Source organism: Nuphar pumila, chromosome 15 (assembly GCF_984573655.1).
Source record: "Nuphar pumila chromosome 15, dmNupPumi1.hap1.1, whole genome shotgun sequence".
NCBI lineage: Eukaryota > Viridiplantae > Streptophyta > Magnoliopsida > Nymphaeales > Nymphaeaceae > Nuphar > Nuphar pumila.
This window is the reverse complement of record NC_143263.1, coordinates 44,610,297-44,627,775: the sequence shown is the minus strand read 5'-3', so window position 1 is coordinate 44,627,775 and position 17,479 is coordinate 44,610,297. Positions and strand designations below refer to the sequence as shown.

At 37.1% G+C, this 17,479-nt stretch overlaps 1 protein-coding gene across 1 annotated transcript; it reads right to left on the bottom strand.

Annotated features, from left to right (window-relative positions):
- Positions 1-498: 498 nt before the first annotated feature.
- On the bottom strand, positions 499-12,128 carry LOC149815284 (ABC transporter A family member 7-like). The gene is made up of 18 exons (XM_089989080.1): positions 11,888-12,128; positions 9,886-10,267; positions 9,609-9,688; positions 9,297-9,441; positions 9,092-9,211; positions 8,887-9,011; positions 7,902-8,060; positions 5,522-5,684; positions 5,319-5,444; positions 5,135-5,218; positions 4,652-5,019; positions 3,782-3,982; positions 3,464-3,573; positions 3,236-3,320; positions 2,767-2,895; positions 2,570-2,675; positions 1,750-1,838; positions 499-903 (listed from the first exon to the last, which is right to left on the bottom strand). Exons 1-18 carry the CDS (start codon positions 11,981-11,983, stop codon positions 604-606), a joined length of 2,868 nt encoding a protein of 955 aa, XP_089845206.1. The 5' UTR covers positions 11,984-12,128; the 3' UTR covers positions 499-603.
- Between the last annotated feature and the right edge of the window lie 5,351 nt (positions 12,129-17,479).

The window sequence follows — 17,479 nt, the reverse complement described above, 5'->3', positions numbered from 1 at the left end:
GAACCCACTGAAATCCTTGTGATTCAAGGAGTTGTAAATACCTCTTTATTAGAGTTGAAATTTGAAATTTCTAGTATTCGGAGTTGGCTGATTCTCAGCCGACATTCAACTTCCTTGCACTTCCCTCTCCCAAACACATTCCAAGCCCGTTTGAACCCTACCACGTCATGTAACCGTCTCTTAACACCCTCACAACTCTTCCGATACCATAGTAATTGAAAAAAACCTACTCAAGAAACAAAGGAAAAGGAGAGAAACAGAAAAAATGAGGAAATTTGCACTCAATATCCACATTTTTGGTACTGTAATGGGGTTAATGACCTAGAAAATAATAAAATGAGATCACATTGAGATGTGCTTGAAATAATGAAAACCATCACAATCATCACTCCTATCTGCACAAGCTCCAATCAGTCAGTTTGTCGGCCCAGATCTTTGTACCCAAGATCTCACTCAAAAAGGAAGACACAGAAATAATGAATCAAATTTGCAAATGACTAAAAGCCATCCCACAAGTATCATTACAATAAGGTGAACTAATTAAAAAATCCCATATACAGAAAGAGAAGAAAAAAGACCAAAATCCTATAATAATCACAATAATTATGAGAGCACATTAAATGCTTGTGCTCCTCGAGCAACCTTGATGAAAACATCCTCCAAGGTGGTATCTGCTAAACCCCATGCCTGAATGCTTAACTTGCTTTTGGCATTTTCCACAGCTTGGAACACATCAGCAATTCTAACTTCCTGCTTAGGCAACTCAAATTTCTGAGTACCTGATAGATGGTATATTTTGTTTGCAGTTGGAGATATTTGACGTACTAAGCTCTCCACCTCTTCCTCTTGACTAGCTGATGTCGTCATTGTAAACACATAAGACCCTCCATATCTAGCCTTTAGCTGTTGCATCATATTGAAAAAAAAGAGGAAAGACAGGAATGTTAAGAAAATTAGACACAACCCATGAATTACTTAGATAGACAAACAAGGAACATTGAAAAAAATGAGATGAAATACATGATTGTTTACGTAATAACAGACAAATAACCCTCTTCTAGAACCCAAGATGCTGCAGTGAGAAACAGAAAAAGTGTTTTTTTTTATTAAAATGCTAAACAAATCACTTAGTTCAAGACAAGACAAGGATTATGGTTTGATGATTTTTGTCCTGCAAAAGTCATTCATTGTCAAAAATGCATGATATCTTTTATATATCTAAGTGGGGTTATACATTTAACACTGGCATTCTTTTGCATTTTCATCATATAGTTTTGCTCATAGTTGAGTGAAATTACAAGAAAATGTACCAGTGCTATTCTAGTAAAGCATATTCTACACTTTGCAATATATATATATATGGTAGAACAAGTACATTGTTGGATTATGCCTTGAAACAGAGATAACAAGGTTGTTTTCTATTCAGCAACAGTGGATGATCCAAGTGCGTTGCCCCAATTCATTACATTTCTATATAGCTATCTGAATTTTGAATAAGTATCGATCCGAGATAAACTTATAACAGTATAGACCAATATTAGTTGTAATTGTCCAATTTGAAAAAATGGTACTGCCTAATTTCATGGTAAAATGAGCAATCTCACATTTCACAAATTTCGTGTACCTTTTTTTCCCATTCTTATAGAAAGTATTTGTTGTTTGGCATCTCATGCATATCATGACTTTTTCTCTAGAACATGATTTAATTCCTTCTATAAAAATATAAGTTTAAAATGAGAATTTTTTTACCTCTTGTGGGTTTCCTATGCATTGCAAAGCCCCATCTACAAAAATTCCAAGACGATCACATAGAACCTCTGCTTCTTCCATGGAATGTGCTGAAATAGGAAAACACCCAGTCAACTCTTAACACGACCAATAGTCATTCATTTCAAGGACTCTTAGCATCAGTTGTTAGATGAAAGGCAAGGAATAGGACATAATCAACCCTTACATGGGCACAGAGACTATAAGAAGCTCACGGGTTTCAACAAACCCAAGGCACCACTAGAACTCTTTCTACACATTTTATTGAAAACAAAAACATTTGAACTAATTGGTATTGAAAGCGAACAAACATGAGGGAGAGGGTAATTGATGCTATAAGTTATTTTTGTCTCTTTAAAGTACCCATCAGAATAAAAAATGAATTTTTGAACAATATTTAAATGCAAAATGAACAACTTTTCTAACTGACTTCACTCAGCCCGAGGCTGTTTCAAGTGTCCCAATGCTAAACCAACTTGGTCAGTATGCAACAATTTTGTGAACAACATTCTGCAGTCCATAGGGACACAGGCCAACTTGCTGGATCGAAAGGAGTCCCAACAGGTTTGCAATCTAAAATTAACTGGACTCTAACTTGCCCTATGTGGGGGGATCCTAAGGAGAAGCACCACAAGCATTAAGCTGATACCCTAATTTTCAAGTTTTTGTTCCACATGCCCATTTCATGGGTTAAATGAGTTAGCTGAATGGTTAAGTCGCACTATCATAGCTGAGGGGTCTCAGGTTCAAATCAGCTTGCCCACAAAAACAAAAAATAACAGGATATAAAAGATGATATTACTTGTTAGTATAATTGCTCGATCTTGTTTTGCACGCTTCACAACATTCCACAAGTTATTTCTTGAAGCAGGATCTAACCCTGTGCTTGGTTCATCCATATAGACAACCTTCACAAGAAACAACAACCACATACTTCAGAAAATAAAAACAGGGGCAAAGTTTACTAAACAGGACCAATCCTTTATGGCATTTGCATACCTGAGGATCTCCAATCAAAGAAATTGCAACACTTAGCCTCCTCTTCATCCCCCCACTGTATTTCCCAGAAAGCTTATCACCGACTCCTCCATTAAAAAGATTGACACTCTTCAGTGATTCATCCACTGCCTGTAGAGAATGCAGATGACAAAGATGACAACAATGGTCGCAACAACAACAATGATGATGATGATGATGATGATAATGATATGTTTATCCATAGAGAAAGTTGGATTGAAAGACCCCACCCAAAAGAGGAGCCCAAAATTGTAACTTCCCAGAGAACACCCATCCTAGTATAATTAAATCCTAGCAGGGAGTTATAGTGAGAAAGCAAACTACTTTCACCAATTTAATTATCATTAAATAATAACAATAATAATGATGATGACAATATGCCAGTCCAGCAATAATCGAGAAACAAATCTTCAAGAGATGAAGTAATCATTGAACTGAATAGAGGTCTTACTTGGATTAAAGCACCACCTTTGAGATTCTTCAATCTTCCATAAAATAAGAGGTGTTCTCTACCCGACAATGTTTCCCAGATCAAGCTGTAAGCATCAGAAGCTAAAGGTCACACATCATCGAATATATTAAACATCTGTCCTAACCACGGTCAGATAAACACTTGAATTAAATGGATTTTCCAATAATTAGAACTTGGTCTTTATTGTAGGAGAGAAACATAGATTACTCATGTTGTGGACAGACACCCATGCTTGTGTATATTTTGCCCATGTCTTTCTTTATATCAAGGCCCTGAATATATGCGGTTCCTGATGTGGGTGATATAAGCCCAATCATCTGCAGTTAGCCAAAAAGGTGAAAATTTACTTCACGTGCCACAGACCATACACAATAACAACTAGGAACAATTATCACTAAGTTTTGATTAACACATTTAGGGGGACCTGTTATTAATAAGAACCAGGAACTCAGTACACAGCATACATTACAAAAGATGTCCTCATCAGAAATTAAAGTCAAAGAAAAAATGAACCATTTCATTTACCATATTGATAAAAGTTGTTTTGCCAGCACCATTAGGACCAAGCATGCCGAAGCACTCTCCACGTGGAAAAGCAAGAGACAAGCCGTGCACTGCACATTTTACAGGGTTTCCATCCTTCCCAGGGTACACCTTTTTCAGGTTATCACATATGATGGAATGACTTGAACTGGATTCAAGTAATAGCTGCTCAACCACCTCCCTCTACAACATAATGACATGTAGTGATCACTATTTCAATGATAGGATGGTAGTTTCAAAATTATTTCATATAAATGGATGAGAAAAATGTAGACGGTTGAATATGTTGGAGCAGAAAAGTTAAACCACTTAAACAGTGTGATGGATTTTGGTTTGCTGATGGTAAGACCAAGTGAACCTCCCTGTATATTAACCTGTGGGTATGTGTGTGTGTGTGTGCACGCGTAAATGTACATACATACATACGCATGCAAATATGTACAAAAGCTTCACAATCAACTCATGAGGCTACTAAGGTAACGTGATTCCTGTCAAAGTGAGCTTCCAAAACTTGTCTAGTAAAAGAAAGAGTTAGGAAATTGGGATAAATATGATGTCTACCAAAAGCTTATGTAGATCTGAAGTCAGCTGTTTTCTCATTAGTATGAAGAGAATGAAAATAGCTTCTCAATCTTATTGAAGTTCTTTATTATGTTACTTTTGGAAAATTATACTACAATATTTCATCAATGATGTCAGGTTTATGGTCAACTAAGATAATAAATCCATCTAAAACTAATATAAAACCTCAAATCTTCATGTCATCAAGCAAGCTGCAGAGAAGACAATTTATGAGCAAAGAGAATCAAAAGGAAAATAAAAGAGTCCAACAAATTGGTACCACAACCATACCTCTCGAGAAACATCAGGCTTCTCCATATCGACAAAAACTTTGGATCCCTGTTTATGTAGACTTGGCCTCCTAAAAGATTGTGTGGTTTTCCTTTTGAAGAATTGTAAGAAAAACAAAGGACTTTTCCTGACACCACTCCCCATTGAGACAACTTGATCCAAGTAGTAGGCAATGGGAAGAAGGATGAACCATTCCAGGGCCATGATAATTAAGACAGTCCTCATGCCATTCCCACTATCGTTCAAATTATTCCAGTGCATACCGCTAGTTGCCATATACTGTCCCACAAAAGCATACTGCCCAAGTTCATAAAGACCTCGGAATAGGGAAAAAGCAGGAAGAATCTCCATAACCACTACCCAGTATCCTGCAAGAAAAAAAATCTAAATAATCTATATATAACTAATGCAAAAGGTTGAAACATTAATTTGCATAGCATATCAGAAACAAATAGTTTATTATTTGTGTAACCATTGACTTACTTGAAAAGGTTGCATCTTGAACAAAGAATTGAAAAAGGAAAGATCCTAATAGCCCTGACCCAAATACATATATGTAGCCTACAACTGCCACAGCAAAAGTTGATTCAAAGAGAGAAAAAGAAAAAAACATTTTAACAGAAATAGCCAGCGTAGCAACAAAGTACACATTACAAGCAGGCCTAACCTGTAGCAGTCTTAACTTCAGAAAAGATAGGTGATAATAGGAAAGTAAGTGCAATCTGCAAGTTTAGGTAAATGAAATAGAACACAAACTGCAAGCTGTAGGCATTGAACTTGAAGAATTGGAGCCCTGAAAAGCAATTCAGCTGATTCAATACCAGAAACAAATTGAAGAAAGAAATAGATATCAATTTGATGTTTCCTTACCAATGATGGAACCAAAGAACACAAAACATATCATATATACTACTGAAATGAACAAAAAATAGAGATATGAAATCAGCCAGTATGGACCATCTCCAAGCCCATGCATTTTCATCATGATTCTCAGTTTCCGTTGCTTCTCATAAACCAAATATGTCAACATCACCTATATCAAAGGCAAAGAGCCACAAAATACATGTCATCAATCACATCAAGAAAAGATTTTGTAAAATATGCATGAAATCATATAACTAAGAATGAACAAACCACTCATCGAATTTCGGTGGTTATACACAGATGAAAGAGCATCTAAATTCCAAACAGCAACTTCTGATGAGATTTTCAAATATTTGTTTTGCTTAATTCTAATCAGATAAAAAGCAGTAAGATTAGAAAGATTAAAGATAAATAAACATTAAAAAGGAAAATATAAAATAACATAATTTAAAGTGACTTACAATATTAATAAAATTCTGCCTGCTAATGTCAACATTATATTTTGACTTCAGTATTCACAATAAATTTGGGTTAAAATTTTGTAATATCATTAAGCCTAGCACCAGTAATCAAAATGTCACAATTTTTCATGACATCTTAGAAGTACTTCCAGGACTTCTGCCACTAGGTTTAACTACAATGTTGGAAATTTATGATTTAGATGTAATGAAAAAAAGAACAAGAGACCCAAACATTTTATGTGAAGCTTGCAATGAGAAAAACATTTGGAGGTTTTTCTGATGAATTTCATGTCACACGTAGAAAGTCCCTCTCTGGTAAACCTATAAACTTGATGATCTTGACAACTTTGGATGCACATGTTTGATTCATGATACATGTTCAATAATGAGATATTGTGTCTTCAATAAGGATGAAATTCTCTCCAAGATCCAATGTATGGTAGTTTTCTGGTGGGGGGGAGGAGGGAAGGCTTGGTTCTAAGCATGCAAGTTGGATTCAAATGTGAGACATTTTCTATGAAAATCAATTCTTCACAGTCATAGCTGCAATATCTATATCAAGAGCAATCATGGATTTTAACAAGACCGTTTTGAGTCTTTTGACACATTAGTATCAGAAGAAAAAAATGTGAAGGAAACAAATTTACGGGACTTTACAAGATTCGGATGAATGAGCAACAAAGGTAGCTTGTCTAAAACAATGAATGTGAACAGCTAGTCAGCTATGAAAAGTGCACCATTTAGCAAGAGTTTTAAAATATTTTCAGTATAGGATCTAGTTAGCTATGAGCCTCAAAAGCATTTATACTTGATCAACCATAAGGTGCACTAGAGGCCTAAAAAAGATACATATTGATAAGTTAGGAAAAAGAACCAACGTTCATATGCACCAAAAGGTCCAAAGTACACTTGGACTTACACGGAAAAGAGTACAGCTGACCAACTTAAATGCTGATATCAATATGATGGAACCAGTAAAATAGCCCAAATCACTAACACTAGTTTTTAGATTGGATCTCCCATGATCATTACCCCTTTTACTATGGCTTCCATACCAAGGCTAAATTCAATCAAGTCCGTAGCATCTACCGATTTTTCCCTATCCCCTTGCTTTTGAGGCTGCGATCCTCATACAATAGTCAAAATAGGAAAAAGTAACCATATGAGCCCATAGACCTCTTTTGAGGACACTGAGTCCTTATTGCATTTGATGCAACCGTATCAGCTGCTTTATCTTTCGAACCAACTACAAAGTTGAGTGGTTCTATGTATAGCAATTAATTGATTTGATGGCAACAGAAGAATAAGGATTTTAACTCATGAACTCAAATTTTAAATCCTGAGTTTTTGGAAATACAAGTTTAAGAAACTCTAAACTAGATGAACTTCAAAACCATGAAATATACCACAACAGGAGAGAAAATATTATCATGAGTTTTTGTAAATGAAAAGAAGATGCTTCTTTGGAATGTGATCTGAGATACTGATCTATAATGAGAAATGATTGTTATCAATCACACCAATTTATAGCCTATGATGAATGCATAGACTATCGGAGATAGACCATTACCCTTCAGATGAATTATTACTGAAGCATAGAAGAATGATCAAATTATTATGCCAATATGGGGTAATTAAGATTCTTTCCTACACAGAATTAGGGGGGTGCCTATAGAATGTATCATCAAGAACATGGATCTGACTGCCATGAGGCCTATAGCTCAATTGAAGTCAACAATCCTCATTGAATGTGTTAAAATTTCATATTATACAATGTTGTCATCTCTTCATGAATCTGAAAGAAAATATTTAACTTTGAATGCATGTTGTATTTTGCATACTTGCATATCCAAGTATACACAAAAAAATGGCAAAATTTGCAGAACAGGTTGCACATTCAGAAAACCAAGCTTGTTATCACTCACAGGAAATAGTAATTCAATCACCCATGTAAAGAAAAGTGGACCAATAATCGACGAAAAATCCAGCCTCAGTTGTGTTGCTGGTTTAGGCATTTCCTTCACAAATTCTAAAGGCATCTTCACACCGGCACCTTTAAGGAACTGGAGGTAGGCATTTGATGCCTGCATATGTAAGACAATTAGTCACCTTTTCAAATACTACAGGTAAGCATTTCATAAATGAAATGTAATAAAAGTATAATATATACGCATAACACAAGGTAACAATCCTGCAAATGTCATATAGGTGAAAATACACAACAGAAATTAGCAAAAAGTGTAAGAATACAGAATAAAGTAAAGTTTGAGTGGATATAGGAAAAAATTATTAACCCAAGTCAGAACTAGTGATTTATAATGAAGCAACGATGAATTGAAAAAGGCACCAACAAGAAAGAATTATGAATCCTTTGCCAGAAAAGGTAGCATCTGCATAGTAAGGAACAAAAGTCATCAATGCAATTTAACCTTTCACAAGTTTTGGCAGGGGTCTTGCAATTGGCAAGGTTGAACTATTTCAATCTGATAGCATATCAGAAAGGGAGAGAAGCCAATGTGTTTTCTGTGACAAAAATCCCCTTCTGGTTCACACACACAGAAACTACACTACTAGTGGAATTAAATGCCTTGTTGTGGTTGCTACCCTTGCTTGAATGCTACTTGAACTAGGAAAAAGGAAAATCCTTCAATGAATCAAGAATGGCATCCTGTTCATGAAGTAATTTAAAGTTTAAACAATAAAAAAACAAGTAGAAACCACAGTAGTGTGACTAACAATAGAATTATGACCATTGCATCAAGATTATAAAATCTGGCACAATTCATCCGCTGCTATTATCCGAATGACAGTTCATTCTAATTTCCAAAATGAAAAAAATAAAAAAAGGAAAAGAAAAGAGGTGGTCAGTAGCATGCAGGGATGAAGAAGGTACATGGTGATCATACACACCACATTTATAGAACGTGCAACACGCAATAATGCAACAGGAACGCCCCCTGAGTCATTTTTATATGTTGAATTGTACCAAACACTCACATTGAAACTTTTGTCATTTGAGTTTAGGAAATCATAAGCTGCATGAAACACATCAGTGTGAATCAGATCAATTCAAGCAATCGATCAAATAATTAAATAGTGATATCTATGGCCATACCTGCAACAAATTCATTAGTCTCTCTTTTTGAGTTTCCCTTTCTGTAACCATTGAATAACTCATTATTAATATCTGATGACCTATTGCGCCACAGACGTAGACCTTCTACGCATTTTATCTCTGCAAATACACTCTCACTAGTAAAAATTTTAAAATTTAGATACACTGATCCTGGAGAGTTTTGAAAGATGGGTACATCATATACCTTGCTTGAATTGAATAGAATCTATCTGGATATCTAATTTCCCCAGAATATCTGATGTGCATTGAGGTCTGATGATATATAAGGGCCGATCAGAGAGGAAAGCAGGTTCAATAAATTGTGTGGCTCGAGGATTTGTGTCTGTTCCCTGAAAATTTGCATCAAAGAAACAAATAAATAAATCCCACATGCATTCTGAAAAATGTATTCAGTAAGACCTGTGTAACAAAAGAGGTATCTTAAAGAAGATAAGAGAAAAAAACATGGCCCTCAGAAAAAATAATCATGCCCATGAAGGAGGAAGAAAATACGTACTGGCAGTAAATCAGACAATGTGCCCAAAGGATCTGACATGTTTACAGAAAGATTACTTGTAAAGAAGTTCCCAGCTAAACCTGCCAACACATGGAAAAATTGGCACTTATAATATTCAAGGAAGCACTAGAATTAAGTCTTGAAACACTGAAACATAGTCTTCAAGGAAACATGACCAATTCTAATTTACAGGTTTCTTGAAACAATGAAAAACCATATCATTCAAAGATCCATCTAACATAATTTTCCTAAAACTATTGAGGAGAGAATTGCATACTTTCTGCTAAGGATTGGTTTCCCCCAGTCAACAGTATGGTCACAGGGCATGTCTGTGTTTCCCTACATGAACTACGTGGCAAGTCCTCTGATGGATCAGAATTGCTTTTGACGGCCCGCAGCTCAGGACATGGTATCTGCAAGAGAGCTGGCCATTCTGGTGGGCTAGATATGGGACATGAGAAGGCCTGATCCAGAGTTGAGTACTGGATACCACAAACTTTTTGGCACGGACCATCTGCTGTCGGGCTGACACACTTGCAGCCGCATTTGTACTTAGGCTTGTCTAATTCATTGTTGATCACCTTTTGGAGAATCATAAGCAACAGACACAAGATGACTGGGAAAGCGAAGAGCCCGATATTTGTTTTATAATTTCGCTTCTGCAGAAGTGAAACAAATAAAGAACACTACATATCAGCATAAAAATAGGAATATAGTCAACGGAAGACTCTCAAACTGTTCACTAGAAGAGGAAAAGCATGGCACATAAACATTAATTCATAATGAAAAAAAAGATTATTAGATCAGAGTAGTAACTACTCTATTTGGCATAGTTAAGGTTTCATTACTCTCTTCAATTCATTGTCAAAACCAAGATGTGCTGCTGAAGAGTGAAGACTAAACACTGCATTAACTTGTCTAACAAAAAAATTCCCTGATGATGAATCCAAGATGGCAAGATCATTTTACCTTTCAATGTTTAGTTTTTGGACCATTCTTGAAATCAAAATATTCTGTATTTCTTTATATATATATATATATATATATATTGATGAAAACAAGCTAAATAAGTTTTTCAGTCTCTTTTAGTTTTATTTTTAAGTTTTGACTACACAGATGTGATCTATGTGTTTGATTTTGTATGGATCAGCTCTTGGCGCATTCAATTCCAACACATGGGTAGATTTTTATAAGGTTTGAAAAATCAACTGCCCCAAATCTTCGTAAAATTTTTAGGCTCCAAATAATTTTTTTCATCGAAAAAAACATGATCAAGATGTCAATTCCTAAGAAATCGACCATGCCCAACACATTTGTGGGGTCAAAATTTGAAAGAAGCATCAGAAAGCTCGAAAGGCATTTATCATATTTCATTAGCATGTTTTGATCTCTCTCTCTCTCTCTCTCTCTCTCTCTCTCTCTCTCTCTCTCTCTCTCTCTCTCTCTATATATATATATATATATATATATATATATATATATATATATATATATATATATATATATAAACTTTGTAGATTTTCGAGGCTGCAAATATCATTTTTTCACCGGAAAAACATGATCCAGGTGTTGATTCCTAGTAATTCAACCGTGCAGGACACATCTATGGGGTCAGAATTGCGAAAGTAGCATTGGAAAGCCCAAAAAACCCATTTAGCATGTTTTCATCACTATGAAACTTATTTATTTATTTATTTGTTCGCTTCTCATGACTATCCAATTTAGCTGGAAATGGTGGGTGTAGGCTGTATCAACTCAATCTGACCTCATAGATGCATTCACTGTAGTGCGTTTGCTAGAGATCGCACCTTAGAGCGTAAAATTATGTATTTTTTAATCACCAAATTTCGATACGTCGCCCGTTGATCTTTGAACAAGTCCTTGAGAAACATGCTTTTAGGTCGTCGCAATCACATGATGCAAAACCCATCTTCCACTAAAACAAAGCATGTAAATCACGAGAGAAAGTACGGCAATAGGCGCTGTGTCGACAAACAACATACAGCTAATCCTGATTCGTGATGGAAAGAATTCACAAAATCATCTCATAAATCTGGTTTGTCATTCAAAATTTTGAGGTAGCAAAACAAGTTCATAGATCAAAGAACCGAACTCCGCAGCTTTATCGACACTAGATTGGATGAGTGACGCGAACACAACACATAGAAGCACTTCTTTCAATAACTCAACAGCGTTTCACGAAGATGATGGAACCGAATGCAATTCGGCCAGAAATCGATTCCAGAAGCAAAAGAAAACAGAGAGACAGAGTTGCGTACTTGGAAGGTGAGGTTCTTCCTGAGGAGAGCATTAGCCTGAGTGAAGAACGTCGGAGGGCCGAGGGAGTTCCTCCCGCGGGCGTCCGATTCCGCCATGGACGGTCACGATTTGCGAGTTCCGTCCAAGTCTCCGATGAGATTTTTCCCCGCCCGAGAAGGAAGCGCGATTCCTCCCGCCAAAATTCGGGAAAAGGAATGGAACTCGTTTGCTCTGTGCTTTGAGATTTCCCTTCCACCGAACCAGCGTGGCGCTCTTTCCCCGCACCCCTGGCGCCATTTATAGGTGACCGGTACGCAGTCTACTAGTTGACGAAAACCACCTTTCCATGACCTTAATTAAACAAGGTTGCTGGCCGTTTTAATCAAGTTAAAGCTCCCGCCATCTGATAAAGTCCGAAGACAAGGATCTTATCTTGAATGACGAAAATGCCCTTAAGTAAAATTACCAAAACGTCCTTTCATCAGGCCGAACTAAACGATCTAGCATGCCAGTAAAATTACCGAAATAGCCTGGGTGCCGATCGTTTGGGAGAATAACAAGGGAAGGTTTTTTGTCTTTTCCTTTTTAACCAATCGGTGCCGATTCAGTTGACCTATTTACCCCTGACATTTAAAATATAGGCGACAGCGTCCACATTTCCGCACGCTGGCGGTCGCTTTCTCGGTCGTCTATTTCTCTCCTGTTACTTTGTAAATTTTCTATTTTACTAAAAATTCCCAGCCAAAATAAGCGAACCTAAAACCACAAGATAATGATGAAAAATTAAAAACATGTGTAGATAAAATACTTATTTTTTCACAAGGACATGGTATTTTATTCAAACGATAATATCACTACATGTTGAATAACGTAACGATATGTTGAAGTAATGTTGTCATTATCAGTTTCGTCCCAAAAATAATAAAAAATTATTAAGCGTCATTCATAACTTGATATGATTTAAAACTATTAAAATTTAATTTTTTAATAATTTTTATATTTATTAAAAAATAGCCTATTCAGGCTTGCAGCTGATCAATTTTCAGACCATACCCACAGGTACTGATAACATTGTATTGAACATTTGAAGTCATGTCTTTAAATTTTAGCAAAGATTACGGTGGGTCCTTGAATTTCTGATGGTTCAAATTTTGTACTACTGCATTTGCATTTGACTTCAGTAAATCTTCTATTTACCATGTCTCCCATCCTTTCTAATTTATTGAGGCTTATAATTTCTTTTGAAAGGCAAGCTGAGGTTAGGCAGACAGCTCTTAAAACATGTGGCAGAGGGATTCGAACTTGCGCCTTCAGCTTGGCACATGACCTCGCTTACCACGTGGGGTACCACCTCGGTGGTTATTGAGGCTTATAATTACACTCACAACAGCCAAGCGTGTTGAGAAATTAGAGGAGTTAAAATGCAGGAATCCTTGTAAGAGTTATTTATGCTTCCAAACAACAGAGAGATCCACAACGCTCTTGAAATCCATCTTCTTTGAAGTTCAATTTTTTGTATTTCCTTTAACTCTTTGCAAATCCCACAAACACGGTTCCCAAACAGGACTGAAAAGGTGTTTACTCGCCCTTATTTGAATCCTCAGGGATACTTTTGTCATTTCTTACTTCCTTGTTCGAACGCAACATGATCAGGCAAAGCACCCGAGGTGCTTAAGTAACCAGAAATGCGCTAGCAGAAAATAAAATTCCATAAATACCCCTACTAATAATAAAACCGTCGAGATTATCCTCTTTCTTGGCATGTAGTGCGTGAAGCCGTTATAAAGGGAAGGGATTGCATGGTCATCCAAGTTGAGAGGGCGCGAGGTGTCTCGTTTTGGTCCAACGGAAGCAATGGCAATTTCGTTATATTTTATTTTGAGCAGTGCTTTTGTATTACTGGGACAACGCAAACGGATCCGATGTGGGCTGGATCATGGTTGATTCGAATACAAATTCAAGTTTTAAGCAACAAGTTCGAATACAAATCTGAATCCGGAACAGATCCAGTGAAGTAGATGTGAATCAGATCCAGATTCTTTATGTGATACTGTCTGATCGGAAAACGCTTTACAGATTCCATTTTAAGATCCATATTAGATACTGATTAATTGGATTTGAACTGGATGTCCAACCAAATCAGATCCATACGTGAGAATTTGGTAATCTGCATATCGGGATATAGTAAGGCATGACACTTATCGTAAGAGTAGGGCTGGTTAACGAACCGAACAATCCTTGTTTGGGCTTGCCTCATTTACCAATGAATTAAGCTCGTGACTTGGCATGCTTACTAGCTGAGCTCGCGCTCGGCTCATTTGGTTCCAGTAAAAACACTCCATTATATATATATATATATATATATATATATATATATATATATATATATATATGTGTGTGTGTGTGTATATATCATTCTCTTAATTATATATTATGCTTAAAATATATATTACATATAAAATATGTATATATTTTATCTATACGAGCTCACTTGAGCCAAGCCGAGCCGAGCACCCAGTGTTAGGGCTTGACTCTTCCAAGCTAAACGACCTGCTTGTGACACAGCTCACCAGCTATATGAACTGACCACGAATGAGTTTGTGATGAGCTGAACTGAGCTGAGTCACAAGCTACTCAGTTCGTTTACCAACCCTAGTTAGGGCTGTCAACGGGTCAGTTCATGGTTTACCTCAATCTGCCTTATAACTAATAACTGGGTTTGGGTTTTGTTGGTCACTAAAATAGAATCCCAACCCCGGACCCGCTTAACTTTAAAAATCTAATTTTATTATATATATATATATATAATACTGGGTCGGGTCAGATCAAGTATCCAGCAAAAAAACTGAGTAGAGTCCAGTACTCAAGAAGAATCATGACCCTAATCCAGCCCGCATATTGTTCAGTTCGAATTGGGGTTGACTCAAATATTATTTGGGTCGGCACGTTCCATGCCCATACCCAAAAATTTGTGTTCGGATAAGGTCAGGTTGGGTACCCTATACAAACCAGACCCCGTTGATAGCCTAGCATTACCTAAGAGTTGTGCAGATCCATGTCTTTTAAAGTTTACATTTAAAATGTAATTCTAGAATGGATCAGAGTTGTTTCTCAATCTTGAGACCACATCCAAGTTGGGAATAGCTATACTAGGTACAGGTTCTCTGTGTTTCCCATAATATAAACTAGGGATGCAAAAGGTTCGGATTTCGGATCAGAAAATACATTGGGGAGTCGGATCAGATCGTATTCGTGACAGCCAAAATTTGCAAAATCTCCGTCCTGAATCCGACCCGTTTGCAACCCTAATATAAACCCAGATTTGAAATCTTCATCACATACACGACCCAACCCATAGTTTTGCCGGTTGAGAACCAAACTTACCACGAGCGTGCTGCTATTCCTATTCAGACTTTAATCAATCTTGGTTCGGATTCTTCTGATCCAAAGTTTGGTTCTGTTCTGAGCCAGATCCATGGAGTGGTCCAATTCCAACTCTGTGGCTCTGATCCATTCTACTGGTCAACTCACAAGTTGGATCCAAATACAGCCAAGTTAAACCAGAATCATCCAACTTAACTGTATGGTACTTAGAGAATAGGGATGTCACATAGACACATCTAAAAGGACACAGGACACGCTATTCTTGTATAATTTTTCATGGAAGAACTTAGTCCAAACTCCAAAACATGAAGCTAGAGTACATTGGTGTGTCATTGTGACATGGGCTCATGTCGCTCTGCAAATTAGGTTTATTTGGGAGGAGACCACAGGAAGTCTGGAACAGACCAATGTTCACCTATGGTTGCGCGGCCTGAATAGGCCGATTCATATAGTCTCAGTCAGAAATCAATAGGAAACCAAGCTAATTTGTCTTATTTTTTAAATGTTTTTAAAAAAATGGTTTAAAATAGTTTTTAATATTGTTTAATATTTTTTGTGACGTTTTTTTTAGAAGAAATTTTGTGACACATGTCATCTGCTAGTTAAAAACTGGCCGATTCAGTTCAGAATCCAAATCAGGGCCGATACCGATTCTGACAAAATAGGAACCTCTTGAAGACTGAAGTGAATGGGCGATTGCTATGTGGTTTTTGAAGCATTTGACTTGTTTAGCATTGACCGACTAACCAGACCTTCACACCACCCTATATATCAACCCAATATTTTTATATGAATTAACATGTCACCACGCTTTCAATGGCCGGCCCCAACATCTTGACCCGATCCGATCGAGTTGAAGATTTCGGGTCTCTTGACATTTATTTCTGTGGATCGCCCCAACTTCTAAAGGATACTGAGACAAACATAAAGGACTATAGACCTCATTAGTCTTGTCTTAAGAATGCTGGTTTTAAGAATGAGCGATTGTCCTTGCATGGCTTGCTGCCCAACCACATTCTGATTAATCTTAATCAGCTGGACTAAGTCGAGTCAAACGGATCTCGAAAAACAATCAGCAGGCCCACCTACGTCGAATCCATGGTGGTGGTGCTTGGTGCTTAATCACAATTAACTTTAGTATAACATTTGTAAAGTACTAAACAACATTATATCCTGCTAATTTTTTAAGATTGTAATAGTAGTCAACAACCATGTTTGTATAGTTTGCCTTGAATTCACGTTTGTGTTGTAATATCTAATACTCCGGAGTTGAGATCCATGACCCATTGAAAGTAGATTTGAAAAAAAATGAAACCGAATTTTAAAATCATTACTTTGCTTCTAAGTGTCAAACTCATTAAAGTATGTTGACAAACCAGTAATGTATATTCTATAAAATGTAAACATACAACATACCATGGCTTTCTTTTTTTATGGTGAAGAAACTACCTAGGGATGGGTCGCTTAATGGGCCTCCCTCCTGGACCCTGGTTAGTAAACCTTGGGTGAGTACCGTAGCCTATAAAGGGACACCCACAAGAAAGTGACCAATACATGGGATAATCGATCCCTGGTAAGACAGGGTTCCACCTAGGGGGTGTCAACGGGTCGGGCTTGCACGGATGGGTCCCGGACCAAATCCTATAGGGGTCTGGGTATGGTGACAAATAAGATGACTCGATTAAGACTCGGGATCGGACCTGAAGGTCCGATTAATACATGAATCCGGGTATAGTTTCTGAATTTTATACCAGACCCAAGCCCGAACCGAGTTCCGATTAAGACCCACAAATTTTTCAATGTAAAAATGATAAAAATATACTGGTTCATGTAGTTCTTATTGGGTCCAGGTACGGTTTCTCTTATAGTAGACCCGATTAGACTCTGGTTCAGACCAGATACCATATCCAAAAATCTGGTACAAATCTGGTTCTACCAGGGTCCAAACCAAACCTAACCGGTTGACACCCCTAGTTCCACTTTCTTATCAAGCACCGGCTGAACCACTCGGCAAACGGTGGCGAGCTCGGTTAGGGCTGTCAATGTGTTGGGTTTGTACCCAAACTCGAATTCTCAAGTATAAGCATAAAAAGGCTGAACCGAGTAATATTCGGGTAGACCCCAAACTCGTCCCGAGCAATAAGCAGGCCGGGTTTGGGTTATGATTTTTGTCGGGTATCGACCTGGCTCTTTTTTCTGGGTACCCAACCTAACCCAGGCTTTTTTTT

Coding starts and splice junctions, on each gene's coding strand:
- LOC149815284 (XM_089989080.1), bottom strand. CDS start 11,983: ATGGCGGAATCGGACGCCCGCGGGAGGAACTCCCTCGGCCCTCCGACG. Junction 3,321..3,463: donor GGTGTCTGTCCACAACATGA/GTAATCTATGTT, acceptor TGATGCTTACAG/CTTGATCTGGGAAACATTGT. Junction 2,676..2,766: donor CTTTGATTGGAGATCCTCAG/GTATGCAAATGC, acceptor TTTCTTGTGAAG/GTTGTCTATATGGATGAACC.